The following is a 26,493-nucleotide window of genomic DNA, read 5'->3' on the forward strand; positions in this document are numbered from 1 at the left end:
TTAGCACTACCATAAATACTTCTCCCTGTGCACAATGTAACTCTATGCACCTTCTGTTGCATTTAATAAAGATATAAGAAATTGCTATGTTGTACAAAATGACTGATTAATAGGAGAATGCTTTCCCTAATTTCCCACCAACTTTGTGTAAAGGGTTACAAAGAGGGGAATTTACCCAACCAATGTATAAACTGGTGGTTTAGAGGGCAGGGTGTTATCATGAATACATTTAGCATTTACTAGACTGTGCTTTAAAACCATCTACAGAATTGGGACAGGAGTATGGGTTTAGCTAGATGGAATAGTCCTGAACTACTTTCAGCTACCAGGTTCAGTGTTGGACTATCACCCATCTGTTGGTTACGGTGGCAGCTGTAGCAGACACACAGTGGAAGTCCCTGGAGTTAAGGTGCACCACTGACCTCTTATTAATTTATTTTCTCACTCTGTGCAATTCATACCAAAAACTGCTACATAGCAGTCTCTGCATTGAGAAGGCTTACAAACTACTAAAAGAACCTGAACAATAACAGAAGAAGCTGAGTGCATGAAACACTTTTGAAAGTCGAAATAAGGCACAGGAGAGCTTCATTTATCAATTAACCTTTTCATTTTTATTACATAATGTATAAACACCATGTGGAGAGGAGAAAAAAAAAAGGCAAAGAATGACAGGTCTAGTTTAGCAGAACACCATGTGGACTGGCACTAAATGAAAAGACCATGGATTTGACTCAGCAGGTAGAAGAGGTGCAAAGATCACCGCCAGTCCATGCAGATTAAATCAGTGTTAAACCAATACTCTGTCCTGTCATGGAATACTGTCTACCAGGTAAATTGTACTGTAATCCCTTGCAATAAAGGATCCTTAAAAAGTATTCTACAGTTCTTCAATAAAAAAGGTAGCTGCTTCTCATTTATTATAAATTTCTGAATCATCCTAATTAACTTAAGCATTCACCAGTAAATGCTTCAACAGAAGTGCAATTAAATTACAGACAAAACCAGTAGAGGCCACTCATGAGTAAGTCAGGCTTCCATTTCACTAAGTTAGGAATTTGTGAAAACTTACTAAGTCCTAAACCAGATCATATTTTGGATCTGTCAGGCCTGAAAACATTGTCTTTTAGTCTTGACATTCATAATAAGGAATGGCAGGCGTGTTTAAGAGGTATGCTTACTGATCAGACTAATCAGTCTCCATTAAAACATTACAGTACACAAATACCTAAATAAGCAGGGGATGACATTTCTGACATAATTTGTCTATGCAGGTGTTCAATACCTAAATCTGATCTAACAGTGGCAAAGTCCTAAGAAGTAATAAATTAGCATTAATGGCATTGGTGGGTTTGGGGGTTTAACAGCATATTGATTGGTGTACCAGGTAGAGGCACATAAACCATCCTTAACTGGTTGGTTACTGATGGAGTGACAACTAAAATGCCCTAGTTTGTGTGCACACAACCTTAGAAAGATTAGTCTTTTGCATCTTTACCTTTAGACAAGTTTTGCAGATTTTTTTAGACATTAAAGGCTTTATTCTGATAGCTCCTGAACTTACCAAGTTTTGAAAACTTATTTGGCTACTTTTTTTTCCCCTCTGGCTGTGCAATCATGATAGCCAAACACTGTAAATAACTCACTTTGCAGCACACTTAAAAGGTAAAATGTACACAAACAGTGATAGCTTATTCAGAAATCTCCATCAGTATCACATTTTCCTAGAACTGAATGGTCAAATCGATTTCCTCTAAAGTATGTTTTCATCTTGTATTCACTCAAGTCGTAGAAGAAACAATCCTTTACCTACTTCCTCCACCTATAAAAAGCAGTTCACATTTTGCAAGTGTCAGTAAGTATACTGATTGGCCACACTGGAGAACATTTCCATTAGACCTGAGAACATCTGTTATAGAAGTCTCTCCGTTCAAAAGCAGTTTAAAGAAAACTCACTTTTGGAAGCTAATCTGTAGTAGACAGGACAAAACATACTTTTTTCAAGTCATGTAGTAGAAGAGTTCCTGCTGTAGGAATATTAACTCTGTCAAATTCTGCCCTCTCTTCTATGCAATTATCAGCACAGATTTAAAAGGCAGTCACAGTTTACAGTTTCTCCAAAACATTATTTAAAAAGTCACTTCCTCTTCTATAATCAGAACTTTTTATTCTATTATCAACTTGCTTACCTAACATGAGCAGAGTACATGTAAAATTCATTTGTTGCCAGTTAAATATCAGTAGAATTCAGCACAGGATTGGAACTTTCTGAGGAAGGTAAAAACATATGGTGAGAAAACTGGAAGACATAGGTATTAACTTGTGCTCCAACTCCTAGTACACAGGATATCTCATTCTTCTTCAATTATAAGAAATTCATAACCTAATATTTCAAACTATTTAACTTAATAAGGCCAAATATCTTTCTTAATGATAGCCACCTACATGCACTAGTGTGACTGAACACCTGTTTGCCAGTTAATCCACTCAGTGAAGGAATCTATCTTACTTCAACATGATTTCTATAATTTGTAAATTCCTGTTGAAGGGCTTAAGAAAACCTCTGGGTTTCAAGTCCCTCTCTAGCCAGACAGAAAAAGTAAAAGCTACCTCATTCAAGATGTACTAAACCAGACTTTTACTTTTGATGTAAGCCTACAAAGTAGAAAAAATACTGGAAGAACAAAAAAAAATTTGCCACAAATTGTATGAAACTACAAAGTTGTACAATTTTTGAAAAGCATACAAAAGGTTTGTGTTTCCATTTCTATTACATCAACATCATGGTTTACCAAAACCTATATATCCTTGCATCAAATTGCTAGATCGATAGTCAACTTTTCTACAAAAGTGTATGTATGAAGGTACTTAGTTTCAGTCCCAGACTGTTACTAAAAAACTGTACATCTGAATATTTAATGCTACTGACTTAATACTTGAACCCAACTACCTGTGTTTAAAAGGCTGTTCTTTCATGTTTGCCTTACAGGTTAAAATGTCAATTTTCACTGAAGTTAGAGGTAACACTTCAGATACATTTCTTTTACACCAGATGCAAAAACAGCTTAAATATCAGGCTAATGTTTCCCCAACCCAAAGGAATGAAGAGCATTTCAAGCTTCCTCTAAATGCTCTTGCATCTGAAAAAGCCAACATCCAGTATAATGCAGCATTGTGATATCCCCATGGTTTCCCTCTATGGATCCATAAATGTTTCAGCAGAAGACACGAGGGTCCTTCATTCTTCCAGCAGAACAGTGCACAGTGCATCCTCTGTGTCAATCAGTATCGACGCTATCGCCCCATCATTAAACTCAAAAGATGTTCCTCCATCCACAACCATACAGGCATCCCAACAGCGGGAACGGACACAGACTCTGCAAAAATCCAACAACTCAGTTTTCACAAAACAGCTCAAACATTTAAGTATTTCACAGAAGCACTCAACAATAAGACTAGGTTTTGGCCCTTCTTTTGCGTGGGCCAGTAAATGCTTAATCACATACTTAGAGAACCATTTAGCACGGTACCAAGCACTAGAACCGCCCCCAGTTGTGTGGATGTAGCAAAGAGTCCAGGGGAACTGAAAGACTTGTTCAAATAATTGCTCCCAGAGTCTGAGAACAGCCTGTAACTTAATATTTGGTGTTGAAAGCTGCAGTTTAGGTGTATTTTTTTAAAAGAAAGCTACTGATGATCCCATTTAATCATGATATACTTTAATCTTCCCAGAAAAGTTTTCAATTAATTTATGATTCTAACGCATTGTCTTCATGTTAAGTGAAACATACAGTTTCAACTAGCAATGCTTGATAGTCAATTATTATAGTCAATTTTGTTACATGAATCATTCAGAGAAAAGGGAAAGTAATTTCAAACACAAAAGATGAAGGTCAGAATGCTTGTCAGACAACTTCATGAATAGGTATTGCAGCATATTGCTGTCAATATTAGTCTGACTACACTACCTTAAAGCTAAGAAATTTAAATCTAAGCTTATAAAATGTAAGGCCTCTCTCTTAGAACCAGACAAGATAGAATAAAGCTACTAACCACCTTTGTCATCACTTACCTTTAAAGGAAAATTAACCATTGAAATTTATCCCTTCATACATAAAACAAGAACACTATTAAGTAATGAGTTCTTGGTCTGTACAATGTTCTGATATCCAAAGTTTAATCAACAATTATGCAGTGACTTAGATTTTCAGGAAGACACATCTTCCAGAAATATGAATACCTTTATGACTTGGTCATTCAATGTTGTTGTAACACTGGCTCAAAAAGAGAAGAATTTGGGTCCGCATCGGGTCAGAGCTCCTTTAGACATTTGTTTTGATATAAAAGGTTGAATTAATATTTAATTAATACTGAAATACTGTATTGCTTTCAATTGTTTATGTTATTGTTTATATGTTCAGTTATTCTGAACATATAACTAACAGTTGTACATTTTTGTATTTAATTGTGGCAAGCTCCACAAAAATCATAGAATCATTTAGATTGGCAAAGACATGCAAAATTATTGAGTCCAAGCATTAAACTAACACTACCAAGCCCACCACTAAAAATATGGCCCTAAGTGTTTTTAAATAATTCCAGGGATGATGGTCCCCTTCCAGAGAAGATGATACCACTACTTCACTGGGCAGCTACTTCACTGTACTAATTTCCAGTGCTTGACAGCCCTTTCTGTGAAGAAATTTTTCCTTATATTCAATCTAAACCTCCACTGGCATAAGTGCCCTAAGTTAAAATGATTAATTACCAAATAATTCAGTTTGGAACCTTCTATTCAAAGCAGGCTTTACTTCAAAGACAGGTTAGGTTGCTTAGGGCCTTGCCCAGTCAAGTTTTGAGTTTCTCCAGGGACAGTGATAGCACAACTTCTGGACAACCTGTTCTATCACCTGACTATTTGCTCTGTGAAAATTTTTTCTTCTTTTTTTATCAGAATCTTACATCCTATAAAATCATGACTGTTGCCTCACATTCTGCTCTGAAAAGAGTTTAACTCAGTCTCCTCTGTAACTGTCCTCAGGCAGCTGAAGACAGCAACTGGCTCCTCCTGGTGCAGTCTTGCCTCCTCCAGGCCACACAAAAGCACCCTTTGAGTCTCTCCTTTGCACACACACACGGTGTGTTCTGGCCTCCTCATTCTCTCAGTGGCCCTTTCCTGAATTCACTCCTGTTTGTCAGTGCCTGTGTCTCATAGTGAGGGAAATGGCACACACTCAAAACTGAGCACAGCAAAGTCCTTTTATTCTGTAAGACTGTGCATGGATCAAACATTAAATAGGCATAACACAACTAGGAAACATTTTCCTCCTGCTGTTATGAGAACAATGCTCAAGCCACTCCAAACACAAACTGGATGTTGAAACACTTCAAGGGAAACTCCTGGATTACTCATACTTTTTGACATACACAGAATGAAATAATGCTTCAATGCTGCAGCCAACACTTACTTTGAAGAGAAGCCACGCTGACGGCTACTTGAAAAAACCCTGTTTACAATAGGTTCTCGAACACTGAAAAACATCTTTGGTTCCTCTGGACTGTAGAGCAGAGACTCATTGAAATCATTTGTTACTGTAAACAGAGAAATCAGCCATTAGGTTTTCCAGGGAAAATTAGTTACTCTCAGAAACACCCATTCCTCCAGGGAAGAGTGGCTTCTCTACCAAAAGGGAACATTGAGTCTTGACAGATGTTTAATAGTCTTCACAGGCAGAAAAACTCCTACTTTTACAGAATAGTCCTTTCAGTTCTGCTGCATGATGAACACTTAACAGCCCTCTTCAGGTAATTAAATGTTGTGTTTCAATATGTGTATTAAATAAAGTGTTTCAAGTCTTTGGAGAACTGAAATTCTCCTGAAGATCTCTCTATATACAGAAACTTAAATAAGTGTTTTCATATCAAGTAAGACATTTTTTGCCAAATGTGCCTAAATAATGTTTGCAAAAAAGAATATTCTTATTGAAGGAGCACTAGAATACTGAAAGCAGTGCTCAGTATTAAGAATACAAACGAACTGGTCAAAGTTAAGACACTTTTAAGAAATCTTGCCTTTTTCACTGACCTTTTTGCACGAAGTCCGTGTTCAATGGCATATCCAAACTTCCACGCTTTTTCGCTGTTGAGTCAAGAGCAAGAGCCCCAATTAGGTAAGAGTATGTTTATATAAACTTGGCTAATAATGCCACACTATTCACTCACCGATCTTAAGGATCTCTTCAACAGCTTGATGTGCAACCTTGTTAATATTATAGGACCTAGACAGAGAAGCAGAAGTCTTGTTTGCTGAGCAGTACAACTTAGTAGAAAAACAAAGCAAAAAAACCCCAAAAATTTTGCATACAGACAAAGAACTATGTTCAACATTTGGGAAAAACAAACAAACAATGAGATTAAGTGTGATATCAGTTTCTTCCAAAAAGAAGTCTTTAATTAAATCTTGGTTTGGCATCTACCTGTGGCTTTGCAGACCTTAAAAATCCACTACCTGAAGTCTTCAGGAAAGAGCATGATACATGGGGTGTAGTCTCTTTACCACTAATCCTCCTGCCTTAACCCAGTAACTGCTGATTTAAGTCTGCATTAAAAAAACTGAAGTATGACAGTTCTACAGATTCAGTGTGTTCTTATCCCATATATCCAACTCTTGCAAATTAATCCTCTCTGTTAGTTTTCATTTATGAACCGAACATTTCTTCACAAATATTACGCCTCTTTGTTTGTACCCTAAAGTGTGGGCTTGAATCTCACAGGAACTGGTGCATATAGAAAAGGGACAGTCAGATCAGGCACTTCTGCATTTGACACATTTGAATGAAAAAGTCTGCATAAAGCCTATCAGACTGCAGAGCTGCTGAGCGTGGCTGTCCAAGGCTCCTTCTCTTACACGTACGTACTGCCTACCTGCAAGCCTGATCAGGTGCTGGCAAGAAACTTAGATGCACAGTTCGAAATTTTTCTCTCTCTCAACTAGATGTCCTTTTACACAAGTTTTGGCAGCTAAAGACAGCACCTGGACATTTAAATGTATCTCAGTCCAAGGTGGCCTGAAATTCCAGGAGAGCCCCCAAACCACAGGCTAAGGAAGATCACTCCACTGAGGCTTGGCCTCAGTTTAGAGAAGTCCAGCAACACAGCAATGGAGAGGAGCAATCCTAGAGTTTGGTCCCTGGTTCTGGGATTGCTCAGTACAGAGTGTATAAGCAAATTAAATGCTTAAAACAGCACTGAATTAAGACTGTACTTTCCCAAGGTACTGAACACTAGGAAAAGTTTCCTTAGCAGTCTGCCAATTTCATTCTTGGCAGGCTCCAGGACTAAGTTATGCTGACTGAATACAAAATTCTGAATTACAATGAAGAGTAAAACCCAGTAACCATGGTTACAGCATGAATATTCATTTTCGAATTTCATTAAAAGCTTCTGTTGTAGTTCATCTTAGCCTGCCACATAAATCCAGGGCCTATTGTACAACTTTAAACTATGGACACAAATAGATTTCAAGGCTTTCACTGTACATGTCTCTCCCATCTCAAAACTAAGTTGATTAGACTTACATGCAGTACTGCAGCTTGTTTAAGCTGAAGTTAAAATAATTTACCCCTTTGATTAAGCTAGGACAGTTCTGTGTAGATATTGTCATCTTTGTTTAAGGAGAGTACTTTGGCAAAGAGATTGTGCCCTGTCAATTAAATATGAAAGAAACGAGGCTTGAAAGGAGAATGGACAGTAGATGTGCCAGAGACAACTTAACACTGCTTCCAACTACATGTTTTCCCATTCTTCTTAGAGCTTAGATTTTTATAAGTTTACTAAGCTACATCATCTAAGCATTTCCATTTTAGTCAACAAGAGTAGTTCACAGATCATCCCAGTATGCTCTGCAAGTCAGAACAGAAACTCCTTCCCTCACCACTCCCAACCATTCATCTTCACATGTGGCATTCAACATCTTTCACCAAAATTACACCTAGAGTAAACTTCTGTGTCAGTGCTGCAGCTCCTCACCCTTTCAGCGCTTCTCTCCATACCTACAAGTAATGTGAGCTCTACTGTACTGATATGCCGAGACAGATTTGAACCATGTTGACAGTGAGAATATTTGATATTCACTGACTTACCCACAGCCCAATAGAGTCCCAGCACAGACTGGGACGCACAAAATGCGTAAGCAAAATAGGTCCATCTAGCTTATCTGAAATGATATTTTATATCAAAGCAGCAACATGTACTTACCATGCTTTTGATCCTGTTCCAGTACACACATTAAGCCCTGAACTCTTCTGTTTTTCCCAAGGACCATCATCAACTGATATTTCATAATAGGAGGCCCTATGAAGCGAGAATTTAAAACTGGGTTTGCAGGACTTAAAGTTCTCCCTGAATAAGACAGAACACACAGCCTTATCAGGCACATAACCGTTTAGAGGGGCTAGTTTCAAATCTGGATGACAATTTCACAGGCTTTGCACAGTGTTTCCAATTTGACAGCTACTTCTGATTCACTGATTCACTTCTCATATTAATTTATGCATAAAACCACCTCATGGTTTTGGTTCATCTAGGAATCACTTTGTATATAGAAGCAGGATTTGTTGGACTTACAAATAAAACTGTAAATAATTACCTTCCTTGCATAACTGTTGCACTACTGAAAAACTGTGTTTATGCTACCATTAGGTCTCATTAAATTATGTCAGGGAACACTAAGATGGAAGGCACTACAATATAAGTAATAGCATGGTTTGAAGCTGAATTCTTGATCACTTCAATAATTAAAAATCCATTCTTTCAGGAAGAGCTTAAAACCATCAGTAGGCTTATATTTCTCTCCAGGGCAAATTCTTCCTAAAACAGAAATGTACTATGTCTTGGGGTACAATCATCTCCTGCATGTTACTGTTAATGTATCAGGGGATTGCTCGTGTTGGGTCTAGAGGGGCCAGAGGTTTTCTCTCTGTATGCTTCAGAACATTCAAGAGTTTATTTATGAACTAGACTTGCTGATGTTCACAGTCCCTAATGCAAATGGTATGATACAGTCTTCAGATTAGTAGGACCCTCTTATAAAAACACCACATTTACTGTGTCGTGCATGACTGAGTTTCACTTTTCTTAGTAAACGGACCTTTCTGAGCTATTTTAGGTGAAGAATATTTCAGTCTGGATCCATTAGGAATACAACTCTTGACTGTTTGATGTCAAACAGTTTATCCTCCTAGTAACTAAGGGTATTTTGTGTAATCACTCTTGAGAAGATGGGGAGATGAAAGAACTGGAAGTAAATTATCAACATGGGTGTACAGTTTGATTCAGTTTAAGATAATTTTTGAAAGGTGGGTATGAAAGGTTTTCTGTTGTTTTTTTTTTCTTCTATTTCCTTGTTTTCTTCACGGACATGCAGAATAAGACCTTAGAAGAAGCTGCCAGTCATTTTGTCCTAATAAACAGCAAACCTGTGTATTTGAACCTTACAGAAGGCTCATCTCTGTGACATCATTATTTAAGTCATCAAGTGTAAGGTCCTTATAACACAGTATTTCTTTCTAGAGATTAGTTCCTACAGGCATCGTGTTCCCCAGTGGTTCTCCACTGGAACACTGGAACCAAAGACCACAATGTACTTGTGACACTCCAAGTGTTGGAAAACAGCTTTTTGTTCCTCTATCACTGTCTGTTAAAGAAACTTTTCAGAATCTTGAAAAAATTAGGTTTGATTTAGTAGAAAGCAAGATTTGTATCTCTTTGAGACTAATTCCTTCTGCCAGACTGAGGCTGCAGTCTGGATGAAAGATAAAGCACTCCTGGAACACTTATACTGTTTCCCACAGCAATCAGTGTCCCAGGCACTTTACCAACACAAGGAGTTGTTACACTCTAAAGTGGTTTTTCTGTTGTTGTTGTTTGGAGGGTTTTTTAAGATAAACAATAAATGGAAAAGGGATATAAAATACAAGTAAAAGTTTGGCCAAATCCTGACCAAGGATAATGTTTTATCTATTTTATCACAACCCCCACTCATATTACCCATATCCTTCTTATTGTTTGGCTGCCAAAAATGAATTGATCTTCAGCACAGGAAGGACAGTGAAATTTATCCTGGATAAGGCAGCACCACGAACTGATACAAACTTGTTTCTTAACACAAGGAAATAAGTGTTTTCCCCCAATAACAAAGCTTCTGCCAAAGGCAGGCTGATAGCTTTGCTTATAAGGACAGAAAGGCAGGAAAAAGAGTACTTGGTCATGCTAAAAGCTATTTCTGCTTAGTCATGCTAAAAGCTTACCAAACGATATTTTACAAGAGATGTAGGAGAGGAGGCAGTTTAAGGATGGGTATTTAAATCTTCAATAAGAGGGAAAGAAAAGGGCCAGGAAAAATTAAAGAATGTCCAGACAGGAGGTAGAAAACCAGAAATTAACATCACTGCATTTACATCTCTGAAAATACACTTCGTAATCTGCAATAATACAATCAAGTGTTAAATATCTATAGACTAGAACTGAAATTTGACAGTAAAATCCCATCACTGATTGTCCAGTGCAATGTCATAAAAAGAAATTAAGTCAATTGTGCCTTGCTGTAACAACAAACAATTAAACATACCTGGATGAAAGAGATTCCCCAATGAAGACTTCATTGAGTGCTCTCACGGGTAAAAGATGTGGACCAGAAATGTCAGATCCTGCAGATATTGAATACAGCAGTTTTGAATCACAGGTTTACAACCTAAATTTTTAGAAAAAATTCACATCTCATTGGAGGACAGACTCTGCTGCCTGGGTTTGTATTGTAGACCTAATGCTCCATTGTCTTCAAGGACTCAATTTTTCATTGATTTAGGCTGTAGCCAGTCACTGTCCTTTACTGGATACAACAAATATTTGAACCAAGGTCAGTGAGGCAATGACTTTTAGGTTCAGACATTGCTTTCTCTGAAAACTCATGGGCAACCAGACAGAATGAATTCTTCTCTTCTGTCAGTTACTCTTCCAGCCAAGAAGTTACAGTGACTTAACAGCTATTTCTGATAAAGTTCAAAGAATTAGACTTCATATCATAAGTTAATTAAGGGGGATTAACAAATTTTTGTGTTGACAAGGACTTCTAAGTGAGCAAGTGCAGTACTGGACACAGGTTAATCAGACAATTATGCATCTTCAAATCATCATGAAAAAAACAGTTGAAGGTGTTTGACAACCAAGGAATTACCCAGGAAAAGAATCTCACTTCTAACTTCTCATTTGCTTGCTGGTAGACTGAGACCAGCTTTTTCAATTGTGAAGTAATAAGTTAAGAGTACATGTGTACAAACACACACACACTCGAGTGGTTATAGTAATTCTAAGAGACAGCATTTTAAAAAAGATCAGGTATTTTGACATTAGATAAATTAACTGTGGGTACTGAAAACTGGTTCTAATTGTATAGTCCAGAATATACCAAAAAAATACTCCCTTCTAAAAAACATTAATCTGGGTCTTCAGCTAATCAGAGCTGTCTCTCAAATGCAGTACCCAGATTTCAAATACTTGAACTCTTACAAATCTGTATTATCAAGTTATCATAGCAAAGTGATTATATTCTTGTAAGATTTTAACCTACCTTGATCCTGAAATCTTTCATTTATGTGAGCCCTGCTGTGTTGCTCTTGGCTCAGCTGCTGTTCATGTAAATCTACAGGGGTTGGGTTAATACCAGTTCCTTCGAGATACAATCGGATTCTTTGCCGCCACTGCCACCTACGACAGGAGAAAGAAGTTGGTATCAATAGCTGAAATATTCACTACAGAATTAGAATTATGCAAAGTCACATTTCAAGTTTTATAGCTTCCACCACGACTCCTAAATTTAGAAAGTTAATCATACTAAACTGTAAACACTTTACACTTCCCGAGTTGCTGCCTAATGTTTTTTGCATGTGTAAAGAGAACATTGGTCAAAAGTAGTCTAAAAAAATCATATACATGACAAATCTTCTTTTTAGGCATGTGATTCTAACCTGTGATTGAATGACTGACACATGGATTTTGAGAATAAAATAGCTCTCAAGTATAGAGTAATATGTGCCATATTTTTAACGTATTTTGTTTGTAGATGTCCAGAAAAGCAGCTCTATCCACCCCTTTATACATAAGGGCCACAAGCTATTTTAACAATCTCCCCTAGCCTAGGAATTTAGGATGCTTCAGAGGAATATAGTTGAAGCAAGAGAAGAGTATAAAAGTCATGATACAACATTCAGATCTTTTTATTTTTCCTTAGAGATATCAATTCCTTTTTCCTCTTACAGTTTAGAGATTTCATAAAACAAAATAGTAATAGTTTTGATTAAGAAAGCAAATAGAGAGGAACTGTTATGAGCACATCTTTTCTCCATTCCCCCATCCATACTTTTGATATCCAGGGGACAGTCACCAGCTTTTCCTGAAATTACAAGGAAGACTTATGCTTTATATGACTAAACGAGTAGTTTTTCCTCACTGTCATCTTTGTAAAGCCTCACTCAACACATCCTATCTGCCCTTAAATTCCAAGCATGGTTTTAGGTAGTCAGGCAGATAGCTTGCAGTAAGTATCACTATACTGGCCTCCTTAAAATGCTCACACTAGAACACGTCACATCCCCTACAAAATTAGAAAATGGGACTGTATTCCTATTATACCCCTATTCTGAGAATCTATTACACCACTGACCATCAAGAAAAGAAACGCGGGTGATCTGCTATGGCTTGTCCTTTATAAATCAATAATGTTGGGTTTTTTATGGGACTACAAGGTCAGTGCTTACATGGATTGTTACACTGACTGACACCTCAAGGGTAAAAAGAAAAGACAACTGCCCTTTTCCAGTCTCTGGCACCTCACCATCCATATACAACTGTAAGCCACCAAAAGTCCTTCCAGACAAGCTGATTCAGTTACCCACCTATTTCAGACTTTCCTTGGGGCCAAATAAATCTGAGAACTGTCAAATGAAACCCCTGCTTGGGTTCTTTCTTAGGAATAACAGTTCATATTATTTCAAAAAAAGAACTAGGGAGGTCCTTTCTCTTTCACGTTGGTATGGCTTCAGCTCCATAACAGGCAAAACCAGGAGTATTGGCAATAAAAATATAACTTTGCTTCCAACAAAACATCAAAATTGCCTAGATTATCGGGGGGGTTATCTGCATGAGCACGAGGTTTACTTAAGTGACTTAGAATAACGGAAAGTAAAAAGCTTCTGTATTCTAAGTCTCAGAATATGCTATTTGAAAGTATCTTTTCATTTAGCAATACCTATTGAAACCTCTTCAGTTATTTGTCAGTCCTGGTGACTGCATTCACCTCATTTCAGACTTTTCAATGAAAAAAAAAATATAGTTACACTTCAAGCTACAAATTTAATATGATAGAAGTATAAACAAAACTCAACTGCTATATATTTTCAGGTGACTGATTTCTCTTTGATGGTGTGTCATCCTAAAAAGTATTCCAGAAAGTTACTACCCCACAGAACAATGTCTCTCTTAAAATAATTATTAAAAAACTCTTCCCTAGTCTGTCCTTTAAAATCCAGCTTGTTTCTTCCTAATTTCAGTGAGATTCTTCTATTTGAAGAATATCTAGTATTGAAAACATCAAGCTTTCTTCAGCATGAAGAACAGCTTTGGCTTACACTCATCTGTTAACAAAAGTTTAGCCACTCTAACTCAGTCACCAAAACTCCAGATGCAACACACTGACCATTTCCTAAGTGCATATGTTTCATTAGCTTCTAATGGCCATCACTGTAATACATATGCTTTTCAGTCTTAAAATATGTAAACTAATGTACCCTTTACAGGTATACAGTTCCTCATTTATGAATTTGCTAAGTCAGAAAAGAAAATCAATTACCGCAGGTCATAACTGAAGACTTTTTGCTGGAGCTGGCAGTCAATTTTATCCTTTGTATTCCAGTCTCACTCTTGACCACAAACTCATCTTCAGCATGGTAAATAAACACGTACACCAAATTCACAATTTGAGGCATTAAGATTTTACTAAGCTTCACCTACTCCTTAGGCATTGCACATCATTCATTAAGTATTTTATTCCAATCCCACTATGCATTTGAAAACCAAAGATCAGTGAATCCTACCTGAACTCACCACGATAAAGCTTCTGTAGTGCTTCGGGAAATGAACGTGTGTATCTCACAGGCAAGCACAAGTGACCCTCAGATCTAGTAATAAAAAGTGACAATGAAAATGACAGTATATCTGTTAAGATTTGGTACCTTTTAAAAATAAGGTTATTTCTCCCACATTTCCCCTAAAAACTGTCTGTTCATCTAGTAATCCTGCAGGAACATATAAATACATGTATAGTTCCTGTCATCACTCTGGACAAGAAATTCAAGCTTAATAAACCTGGCAAGTGAGAAAGTAAATTTCCTCCCTTTACACAACTTAGTTGATACAAAACAGGTAAGCAACATGCCTAAGATCAAAAGAATCTCATGTCAAACCCAGAAGACTAACCACTGCTCCCCTTTCATGAGTGATATTTGATAACTTGAAGGCACTTGTTATTTGAACCCTGCTATTCAGGCTTGATAATGCAGAATAAATTAACTGTTAATATCAAAAGTAGAAATATAAATCTGGACTTCCCAGCAGACAGAGCCTTGGAGAATTCTATTTGCCATTCATTTGAAGCTTATACCAACCAGGCATTACTAACACACTGCATCCACCTAACTGTAAGACTGATTTGGGCAGGTGGGTGCAACTTGTGTGGAGTTTATAAGTGCCAATAAGTGGCTGAGGAGACTGTGTCCTCTGAGGTATGACATGGTTTACATGAAGAAACCACAGCAAATTTCTTCATCTGAGGCTCTACTAGATCCACCTGCTTCATAAAGAGACAAAGTTTCTGTTCAGTCACCACACTTAGCTGCTTTTATGAAGTCCCTCTTCCCGTCTGGGTTCTATACTGCCATCCCTGGACTCAAACTTCTGGTTATTAATACAACTAAACCAGCTGCAAGTGCTGTTACGCTGGTACATGAAAACAGCTCAGCTTAACACAGTCATGCTTATCCAATACTGCTTAATGTCTTCTCAGATGAGACAGGGTAACTCATTATGGAAACTTTTCTAAAAAAATAACATGTTAGCCTGAAATCTAGAGCCCACTAAAACAGACATTTACACTGCCAAATACTACAGGCATACCTCAAATGCACACTGTGCTTGATATTAAATAAAGCACTTTTTCCCAAATATGTTTTTACCTTTCAGGATCAGTATTTACTCCAATGACTGGTTTAAATTTATCAAAAACCTTACTGGCTGCCAACAACATTGTACCATCACCTACAGAAAAAGCAAACCAAAAGTTAGTATCACTTCACATTCTAGTACCCAAACAAAACAGTCCCCATAGGTACTTCAGCATTACCACTCTGTGCTTTTATATCAACAACCAATTACGTAAGCGGGACAAAAATAAAATGGGACTGCAAAACTACTGACATCTTTCAAAGCAGAGCAGTGACAACTGAGTTCAAGATGGCAAATGTGACTGGAAAAAGCACAAGTTATCTGACAGCTATACATGCTCAGGCAACTGAATTTGACAGAAGCAAGCTTTAAAGGATTTATTGAAATTTCTCTATGTTTATCAGCAGGAAAGAGAAATTCATTAACGAAAGTAAATTTAGAAAGTATTGCTAAACAAAGCCACAGGAGACAGGAAACAAAACCAAAATTTTACTGCAAATCAAATAAAAACCATTACTTTAGTTTCATTCCAGTTGTCCTCCTAGAAGGCACAATTTAAAGACCTTATTTGGCCCCAAATAGGCACACTTGGAAAAGAAGTCTTAGGTAAGTAGAAATCTTGAAAGTAGAAATCCTTAAATGTACTGGTTTCTCCAGATGTTAGTATTTTTTCCTGGCTTTTAAACAGCAGGACAACTATAACCTCAATCAGTCTTTGCAGCTAGATATAAGCTCTGAAAACCTTAGATGAGGTATCACTTCCCAGCTGCTTGCCTCAGCTATAACAAATTTTGCCCTAAACTGGCATTTTAGTCTCCAGCCTAGAGTAGTTCTTTGAAATCTACAAGAGTGTATTAGGATGCTTCACGAGTGTACAGATATCCCTTTTCCCCACTCTGCATGGTAATCAGTAGCTAAGGGCAAAGTGGACTACTAAGAAGAGAGAAAGCCACAGTCAAGTCTAATTTCCACAGGTGATTGAACATTATGTTAGAGCCCAGCGATACACTGCAGCAAATCCCCAAAGAACAACACTGAAAGAACTGATGCAATCCAATATTAAAAATACACAATCAGGATAGTTGTTCAGTTCGTTCATCTAAAAACCACTAATCAGTGGCACGAGCTGCTCAGCATTTGCATATTTTTGCCTGTATCATCCAACCTGATATGCCAGTCACTGGAATTAAGCGTGAAATCAAGAAAGACAGTTTGAACAAGGGGACCAAGTGGTAGTATGTTAGTCTACGTCTCACATCCCCCAAAAAAAGAGCTGGGTTTAGGGCTACATATAATCACCTGACAGCAAGGAATTTATCCTATTTATTTGAAAACTATAGTAAATTTCACAGTTTATACTGTTTTACACAGGACAATTAAACTTTTTCAAAGTGTACATACACTGGGATTCACTTCCTGGTGCTACAGTTTTAGATACCAGAGGTAGACAAGATGGACACAACCACTGCATTTGGTAATATTTTCTGACAATTGAATTAGCAATTTGCTTTCAAAATGTGCATACCTCAAGTTGTTTCACATGTTGCAAAGTATTTTTGAAAAACATATCCACAAAAACATACTGAAACAAATGCTTCCCTTCTATAAAGTCATACCTCCTGCAGATATAACAGCATCTGCCCACCGAACTGTCTCTTCATTATATTCTCGACGTTTAACAAGGCGAACTTCGATCCTCTCATTCCTATAAAGTTCAAAAAAAGCCTGAATTCTGTCCTATATTGCTCATTGCCACATCCTTCTGAAAAGCTGACACTAAGGAGTAGTAGTAGTAGTAGTAACTAAGGAGTAATTACAGCCATATTTAGACTATAAACACTTGACACACAAACCCTTTACACCTTGCTCATTTGTTTTCAAGATGATAACAGAGCGTGTTAGTTAACTGAACTGAGCTAGTTCACATTATGATTTTTTCAGGAACAACTGCTCATCTGCACTCTTTTGAGTACTTCTATTTTATTAGAGCTTGTAACACAAAGCTTCCCTTTGTTATTTTACACTATCTATGGGTATTTCACTGTGTCTGAAATGCTCAGCATCCATACATTCTTACCTTAAACTGTCTACAACATGCTCCACGTTTTTTGTATGGATGCGATGCCGCTCCAGCAGACCAGCATAGTTAGATCCTTTCAAGGCAAGCTGTAAGACACAAATTGTTTTTGCAGAAGTTAATCACTACAGTAAGTGCACTTCAGTAATGCAAATAGCAGCTATAAAAAAAGCATGTGTTTTATCTCAGCACAGACACGTGCTTTTATAAGCATTCCATTAATTACATCTCTATATACACGGCAGTCAGCTTATATTGACTAGTTCATTAAATGAATCCCATGGCCACAGCAGCCAAGAATCACAGACTCTACACAAATATGCAAACAAGCATACTACACTGACTTCCATGCAACTTCAGACACTTTGCTCTACATAAATGCATAGTTATACTAGGTATAGTTCTATCATGTCCTAAAAGCACCCAGACAGTTAGGTTATTACCATAAAAATTAGAATCATTGTGCCGTAGAGAAAGCAGACAATAGAAAAAGCAATAGGAATGAGAATTAAGAAAAGGGGAGTCTGAAATACTTGGAGCATTACACTTTAAATTGTATTTGAGCTAAGATGGAAGACTGCCAAGTGCCCACAAAGGTGACATTTTCTCTGCATGAAAAAAACTTTAAGGACAATCTACCTACTGCCTTTGGTACTGTTCCCTGGATTATATGCCAGGTTTTCCAAACAAGTTGATATCAATAACAAGACAGACAGTGCAGGTGCATTCTAGCCTCATCCTTCTTGGAAGCTGGAGAACAGGAATACTTAATGTTGACACACTTTTTAGACCATGGAAGCACTCTGCAGTTTATACAGACAGACTCTTATAAGCAGGCAGGTGAGACTGCTAACTGAAGATTCGTTTTGCAACAGGTTTCTGTGAGAGTAATTCAGTCACCATCTGTTTGCATTCGTTTTTCACCTTATTTAGAGCGCTCATTTGGGGCTGGTACTGCCAAATTTGCCTTTGAATGGAGATTAAGCAAGTGAAAGAGAGAGAATGAAAAGGATGTTAAGAAACAGGTGTTTATAAATACATTCATAATAAAAGTGATCCTACTTTGAGCAGCAGGCTCCTGAGGCTCCTTCTAGCCTGAATTAATCTCCAATTATACTGTCACTGCTTCCTTTTCCCTTATCAATTTATCAGCATAGAAACAGAACTTCTTCTAGAGTTTGTGTAGAGAAATTTATCTGCACCAGAAGCTCTGAACAGGCACTTCCAGCAATTTATTCAAGTGCCTTTACTCAAAGTTTTATAACATTCCAAGAGAAAGTGGTGCCAGACAGCCTCGCCTAATCCCATTTTCACAGACTCACACTCTACAGAACTCCCCAGTGAAGGGGACAGGACCAGCAGGATATGACAACCAAAGTCAACTGCAATCCAATACCCAAAAATGCAATCTTTATTCATCTGACACCCGTTGTTGTCAAGAAATCCAACCACGAGCTAAGCACAAAGACAGAGTCAGCACTGAAGAAATTACAGAAAATAATGGAACTGGCTGCTCCGGAACTGCATTGCTGTCCCCCTCAGCGTGTTTACAACTGGTGATTAACCTGCAGGAACAGAATCTTCAGGTGGTCTTACAGCTGGGATCAGGAAACCACCTCCAACAGAGACTCCCAGGCTGCCTGGATGCCATCAACATGATTACCCACATTCATGATCATAATGTGGATGAACAGAAAATAGCCAGCCAAATATTTCAAGTCATCTTCATAAAGCTTGCTGGTACTGGCTTATCAGGGTACAGGGCGTTATGTCCCATTAATTGCATCACACATTAAACCCTTTGTTTCTACTCCTGAGCTATAATGCTTGTGCACTCCATACACCTCTTGCTCCTCCAGGGTCCGTTGGAACTTGAATGGTGCCACTGTGGGCTCTGGGGACGGAAAGAGTACACGAGTACACGAGTTACAGTAGTTACAGAACTGCCCATTGCTGGGTCTGCTGCCAGACTCTCATGATCCACTGGGAGGGGAAAGGAGAAAAGTGGAAAGGAGAAAATAAGGTATTTGCCTCCCACAGACATCTGCTGCTGAGCACCATAGGTCTAATTTGTTAGAAGAACTTTCAATTGTATGTTTGAAGCACAAACTGATCTTGCTTTACTACCAAAGGAAGAAGAAATCCACAAGCAAATAATCTCTAGAAAACATCAACTGTGTTACTAAAATCAGGGTCCCCATTCATGCTTCCTTTAGAAATATCTGCTGCAAATGAAACACAAGCACCTGACAAGCAGACTGCTGCAGCAGCACACGTTTTCCAGGCTTTTGTTAGTTCCACATAACACAGAAACCACAAACTGCATGTTGCAATTTTATGTACCTCATTTATTTGGCTTATTTGTCAGCGTGCTATCTTTCAACTTGGTGGAAAAGAGCTTTTATTTCAGAATGACAGTGTAATAAATCTCTGTGTTATCACTGTGGTATTTTTGAGCCACCAACATCAGTGGCGAGCCTACAGTTAACATTTCATTGCAACACTAGCAAGGAAAGGTACAGGTAGTGCCAGTGCTATGGAAGAGAGTCTGTTCTGTAACTTACATTTACCAGAGCTGTGTTAAATTATTTCATCAACAGCTTCAGAAAGCAGAAGAGGCTGCTCAGCAAATAAGCTACCAGTATCTTGACAATTGGATGAACAATTTCAGCAGCACTGCAGAACAGATACAGAATATGTAGGTCTTCTCTTTGAATTTAGCTCTAGAACAAGTAAGCAAGTATCACTAAGCAACAAGATAAATGAAACGTTAGGGGGCCTGGGGTTTAAATGGCTAAACTACATCTATGGAGCTAACAAACTGACCTAATTTGCAAAAAGCTACAGAGATTACAACAGTCCATTCATCTCCAGATTCATCCCTCTAGTTCACAGATAACTAATCACAAGTTCATTCATCTAAGAACAGCCTGTCTGAGCCTAACCACAGCCAAGTATATCAAATAGGAGTGCTAATCATCAGCTGCTTCTCACTTAACAACTACCAAGAACCAGAGAAGAGCCTACAGTTCTTGTGGTCAGAGGCCACAGAATCAGAGTGGCTGAACTGGAAGGGACCTCTGGAGGTCAACTGGTCCAGCCCTAGCTCAAGCAAGGCCACCCGGAGCTGCCTTCCCAGAACCATGTCCAGATGGCTTTAGAAGATCTTCTTCACAGATGGAGCCTCTATCACATCACTGGACAAACTGTGCCAGAGCTCAGTCATCCTCACAGTGGAAAAGCGTCTCCCAGTGTTCATACAGACATACTTGTATTTCAGCCTGTGCTCACTGCCTCTGCTCCTGCCTCATATCCACAATCTGAATAACACACTAAAACTGTGACAAATACTGCTTCTCAAAAGAGCTTTCCACTGAGGATAAAGAGTAAGATAAATTGAGACCACCATAGGCTTTTTACTCTGAAAGAGCTGAAGGCAAAGATCAGGCAGTCCAGTTACTGTGTGCGTGATCATCTCCCCGAAGAGCCTGGCAGGAACCTAGGATGTACAGAAAACCCAAGACTGCAGGACAGCCTGGCTCCTGAGCCCCCTGATCAGACAGACCCCCAAACCCATGACAGGCTTGGGTCTTACCAACTGACTCCTCAAAAAGGCACAAAAGGTGTTAGCTTCTGCATGAAGATAACTTGCAAATTCTTCTTCCTTTGGAGGAAGCTTTGATTTACAATTAGGCCCATTAATGTGACCTCAATACCCTGCAAGATTGCAAAATAAAATGCATTATAAACATGCATAATAATATGAGAGCTGTTATAGCGAAACGTGCATGAAAAACAGAGACAAACTGGACACAAATACATTCACACAAAACTTCAGTAGTTGTCTTAAACCTCACAGCAGAAATGCAATGCAAAGCAGGCTTCCAGTAGAGCTTGCACTGGAAAACACACTCAGGGAAACAGAACATGTTCTATGATGGAGATACTTTTCCTTGGAAGACTGAAAGAGAAAGGATCTAGACTGAATGTCTAAATATACCTCTTCTTGTATATTCTGGCCGGATCCTTCTTTAAGGAAAGGATAATTTTTGACAGGGTTCCTTAAACAGTCACTTAGGCAAAGGACATTTGCTTGACTGTCTTCCTTCTGGAATCTCAGCTCTTACCTCTGGCAAGTCTCACCTTACTCAGTTTAAACTGTGGGTCTGTTGTCCTTGAGTAATGCTGGTCCTCCAGGAAAATGCTGCAACACAAGGACATGGCTTCTAGACACAAATACAGAAGCAACACGAAGCCAAGCAACTTGTGAATACTCATGTTGTCTAAATATGCGGATTATGACCTTTGATTCAGAGAATAGGGAAAAGAAGAGCCACAGGTGAGTCTTACCGACAGTGCTAACCTAAGCATTAGGATAAAAGTGTATGTTCCCTCAATACAGTAACATGAATATTGTCCAGAGTGAAACAGTCAATTGAGCGCTTTCTACATCTCACCCCAGCACACTGAGATCAGAGAATCATGGAATTATTTGGGTTGGAAGGGACATTATTTGGTCATCTAGTTACAACTACCCTGCCCCAGGCAGTCCTGCCCCAGACAGTGACACCTTCTACCAGACCAGGCTGCTCAAAGCCCTACCCAAACTGGACTAACTTTCACGTAGTCTTAAACTGCCACTGCATCAGGGTGGAGTTAATGCCTCGGTGTACCAGTTACTTGTTTTATGACTGTTGTTCAGTCAAGAGTTAAACTAAATGTCTGACAACAAAGAAGAAAAAAAAAAAAGGAGAAAAAAAAAAAAGGAGGAAAAAAAAGAGAGAGAAAAAAAGCACAGATCTAGAAACAATTGCTCTCTTTCAAATTTCTACAATGAACTTGCCCACACATGCATTCAAGCAGGAAAACAAGAACAGATCACTGCTTTCTAATCTACCTACCTTTCTGTTCTACAGAAAGAAGCACCAAACAATCCAAATGGATTTAAAGAGCAACAGCTAAACACAGAAATTTGAGTTTTAACCTAGAGAAGAAAATGCTATTAACATTATAGGTATAATAATCTAACTGTTTCTAAGCAAAGTACAGGACTTTTAAAAGTTCAGTATTTTCAGAAATTGTCTCTCAAGATTTAACCATACATCCTAAGTATAGACCTTAGTGCCCTCAGTTTTGTTCTCAGTTTTAAAAGAAACAAGCTTTTGATAGGCATATAGAAAAAAATATTTTTCTTAATACATTACTTTCTGAGCTACAAATACCTTTGAATATAGCACATGCTTCAAACCTTACACTTCTTTTTACTTTCCTGACAAAACTTGACTCTGACTCAAAACTTCCTTAAGTACCAAAGTCAAAGACTGGCAATGTATAGCTGCACCCAAGTAATGTTCCCATGTTCTAGTGTTAACTACTAGTTAGTGTAAATCTCCATCTGTCATGCCAAAAACGAGCGCAGTTTTCCCTCAGAGGTCAGGCACACACTGAACTTTTGGATTTCTTATGAGCTCCAATCACATATTAAGCCTTCCTCTTTCATAATGTAAGAATAATCCGCATACAAATACTTGTGATTAAATCATGATTCAGCTTCTGAATCTTAGCTAATAAAATGCCAAAGATGAAACAGATAAATATAAACTGAGCAGTTAGCCATGGCAGAACTTGCCCAGTAGAAATCTGCACCTTGGAGACACATTTAAGTGCCCCACAAAAAACACTCTGCTAGAGGACAGCCATAGCAAGATGGAATCACAACTCTGAAACTTTAATGTTTTTTCCAGCATTAACTGACACTGATGGGGGAGCTGAATTTGGTGGCTGTAGACAACAGATAGCAGGTTTGGATATGACACCCACTTTCACAGTAAATACAGGACAGCACACCGACCCTCAGTTTCTTCTAATTATAGCAGAAGACAAGTATCAGGTGTGAGTTTCAGTTGCTGTATTATTCCCACTAATGACAATAAGTTTGCTGACACCACCAAGCTGTGCAGTGTGGTCAACACTGGAGGGCGGAGATGTCATCGAGAGGGACCTGGACAGGCTCGAGAGGGGCAGCTTGTGCAAATCTCATGAAGTTCAACAAGATCAAGTGTAAGGTGCTGCACCCGGGTTGGGGCAAGCCCCCGTCTTGATACCAGCTAGGGGATGAATGGATTGAGAGCAGCTGTGTGGAGAAGGACTTGAAGGTGTTGGTGGATGAACAGCTGGACATGGCTCAGCAATGTGTGCTCACAGCCCAGAAAAACAACTACAGCCCAGACTGCATCCAAAGCAGGGTGGCCAGCAGGGCAAGGGAGGGGATTCTGCCTCTCTGCTCCACCCTCAGGATAACCCATCTGGACCACTGCATTCACCTCTGGGGCTCCCAGCACAGGAAGGACACGGACCTGCCAGAGCTAGTCCAGAGAAGGGCCACAACACCCATCAGAAGGCTGGAACACCTCCCCTAGGAAGACTGGCTGAGAGATCTTTAACCATCCCTTCCAAACCAAATCATTCTATGATTCTGTGAGACTGCTTTAACAGAAGTTGTTTGACTTTTCCCCATTCCCAAACTTCTTAAGAGAGGAAGTGTGGTCTCCTAATTGCTTTTGCTCTAGAAATGCTAAATGCATCATTTGATCTCACATGGTTTTGCAATAGAAAAAAACAAGATAGTAGGGTCACCACATTTAAAAGAAAAAAAGTTAGATAAATTTAAATATTTATTGAAAAATTCCAGGCTCATTGAATAATACTGTTTGATAGTCTCTGGCTTAATGTGGTGGTTGACCCTGACTGGATGCCAAGCGCCCACCAGTGCTGCTCTACCACTCTCCTCCACAAGTGGACAGAGGAGAGAAAATATAACAAAAGGCTCATGAGTTGAGATAAAAACAGGGAGAGGTCACTCATCGATTACCATCATCAGCTAAACAGACTTGATTTGAGGAAATTTATTAAAAATTAAATTCAGAGCAGGATTATGAGAAGTAAAACAAATCTTAAAAACACCTTCCCCCCACATATCTTTCCTTCCCAGGCTCTGCCTCCTCCTCCCCAGCGGCACAGGGAGGCAGGGAATGGGGGTTATGGTCAGTTCATCACAGGTTGTTCCTGCCACTGCTCAGGGAGAGGAGTCCTTCCCCTCTCCCACAGCAGACAATTCTCCACAAACTTCTCCAACGGGCTTCTTCACAAACAGCTCCAGCTTAGGTAGGGTGCAGTCCTTCAGGAACAGGCTACTCAGCACAGGTCTCCCACAGGGTCAAAAGTCCTGCCAGCAAACGCGCTCCAGCGTGGGCTCCTCTCTCCGTGGGCCACAGGTCCTGCCAGGAGCCTGCACCAGCACAGGCTTCCCATGGGTTCACAACCTCCTTTGGGCATCCACCTGCTCCAGTGTGGATCTCCCGTACAGGCTGCAAGTGGATCTCTGCATCCCCATGAACCACAATGGACTGTGGGAGCATAGCTGCCTTCCCACAGTCTGCACCACAGGGTGCAGTGGAACTTCATCTCTGACACCTGAAGCAACTCCTCCCCCTCCTCCTTCACTGACCTTGGTACCTGCAGAGCTGTTCCTCTCACACATTCTCACTCCTTTCTTCTCTGCAAGCAATTACATCCACACAGTAATTTTTTTTTTCCTTCTTAAATATGTTATCACAGAGGTGTTACTACCACCTCCAATTGGCTCAGCCTTGGCCAGCAGCCAGACTGTCTTGGATCCATCTGGAACTGGCTCTGTCAGATATGGGGGAAGCTTCTGGCAGTTTCTCACAGAAGCCACCTCCTGTATTCCCCCTGCTACCAAACTCCGGCCACACAAATCCAATACATTCAACCTGTTGCTAACAATAGGGAGGGTTTTAGCAGGATCATGTTTGTGGTACTGGTGGATTGACCCATTTTGGGACACCCAGCTCTTTCAAGGACCTGCAGTCCAGCTCATTCAGACTAGCACAAGAACTCTGAAGTGAACCTGAGAACCACTGGCAGTAAGCAGCTGCAGGTCCTGGGTGAACTTGAAATGCACTGGCTTCTGCTAATGTAACAGCAAAGAATCCAATCCAGAAAGTCAATGCATTGGTTACAGCATGGCTTTAATAGTGAGTATCTGCCTTAGCTGAAGTAGCAGAGAAACCATGCAGACTCCTAAAACAAACTCCTACTCAGAATCACCAGTAGCCAGGCTCAGGTTTAAGTTCTCTATAAAGCTTTAAATATGAATTAAGTTTTCCATTAAAAACTACTGCTGAGTTGCAAGCCATAGGTATTAAACTCAGTTTCCCCCACTTCCCAGTCTGGGTTATTATTTATTATACAGGCTGTTTGCTTTTATAAAAGTGTGCTAGGTTAACTGATGCAGTACTTACCACACTAGAAAGATACAAAGGCTGGTGTTACCTGACCAGCACTACTGACTGATGTACTGACTAGCTGTCAGTTGCTCAGAATTGTTCCTAATATTGTCCTGTACACCTGTTAGGTTTCTACTGTTTTGCTACAATGCTCCTCATACTGTAGAAGTTCAGTAGGCTGCTTTAGGTAGGAATTTTTTTCCCCTTATACTTTCCTTACTTTTTTCTTCAGTCACTTAGACCACTTACTTTTATTAACATCGTCACAACAGCTTTTCAAATGATGCCTTTGTATCTGCTACAGACTGATGATTACGAAGTGTTTTGCATATTGTAGCATTTTATATGCCTTTACTTCTGTAGTAGTTGACTTCACTAGCAACATTATGTTCCTGAAGCTTTATAGAAATGCTGCTTTAGGGCAAGAGTTTGATCCATACATAAACAAAAGTAAAAATGCCATAAACTATTTTCTAATTCTTCATCATCCACCACATTAAAGCATTATTGTCATTTTAACCACATCTGAGGAATACACAGAGTTTTTTGCAATTCAAAGGCTAATGCAGAGCAAATTGTTGTGTTAACTATAAACAGAACAGTAACTGCTTTCTGCACTAACAGGTTTCTAGAACCCTGTGCAATGCAGGTAATACAATCACTCAGTTCTCATTAATTCAGCACAACACCAACATAACATCGTAAATCACAAGTACTGAAGTACTTAAAACCAATATTAAAGTAACTTCCAAAAAGCAGCCTTTTTCAGCTGTATACAGTATCAGATGCTTGGTGATATAATCCATGAAGTTTAATTTAGGTACACTGAAATGT

The 26,493-nt window shown here is 39.0% G+C and overlaps 1 protein-coding gene across 1 annotated transcript in view; it reads right to left on the reverse strand.

The window, feature by feature from the left end:
• Positions 1 to 591: 591 nt before the first annotated feature.
• Positions 592 to 26,493, reverse strand: part of NADK2 (NAD kinase 2, mitochondrial) — a 32,731-nt gene continuing 6,829 nt past the window's right edge. Inside the window, exons 3-13 of the mRNA XM_027634469.1 lie at positions 17,351 to 17,439; positions 16,890 to 16,978; positions 15,285 to 15,366; positions 14,148 to 14,231; positions 11,627 to 11,763; positions 10,628 to 10,706; positions 8,257 to 8,400; positions 6,223 to 6,278; positions 6,086 to 6,139; positions 5,469 to 5,592; positions 592 to 3,377 (exon numbers count right to left, since the gene is read on the reverse strand). Of these exons, the coding sequence (XP_027490270.1) occupies positions 3,239 to 3,377; positions 5,469 to 5,592; positions 6,086 to 6,139; positions 6,223 to 6,278; positions 8,257 to 8,400; positions 10,628 to 10,706; positions 11,627 to 11,763; positions 14,148 to 14,231; positions 15,285 to 15,366; positions 16,890 to 16,978; positions 17,351 to 17,439 (1,077 nt within the window). The 3' untranslated portion in view covers positions 592 to 3,238. The remainder of the gene's footprint in view (positions 3,378 to 5,468; positions 5,593 to 6,085; positions 6,140 to 6,222; positions 6,279 to 8,256; positions 8,401 to 10,627; positions 10,707 to 11,626; positions 11,764 to 14,147; positions 14,232 to 15,284; positions 15,367 to 16,889; positions 16,979 to 17,350; positions 17,440 to 26,493) is intronic.

This window comes from Corapipo altera, unplaced genomic scaffold, assembly GCF_003945725.1.
Source record: "Corapipo altera isolate COAL_440 unplaced genomic scaffold, ASM394572v1 61411, whole genome shotgun sequence".
In the NCBI taxonomy this organism is placed as follows: domain Eukaryota; kingdom Metazoa; phylum Chordata; class Aves; order Passeriformes; family Pipridae; genus Corapipo; species Corapipo altera.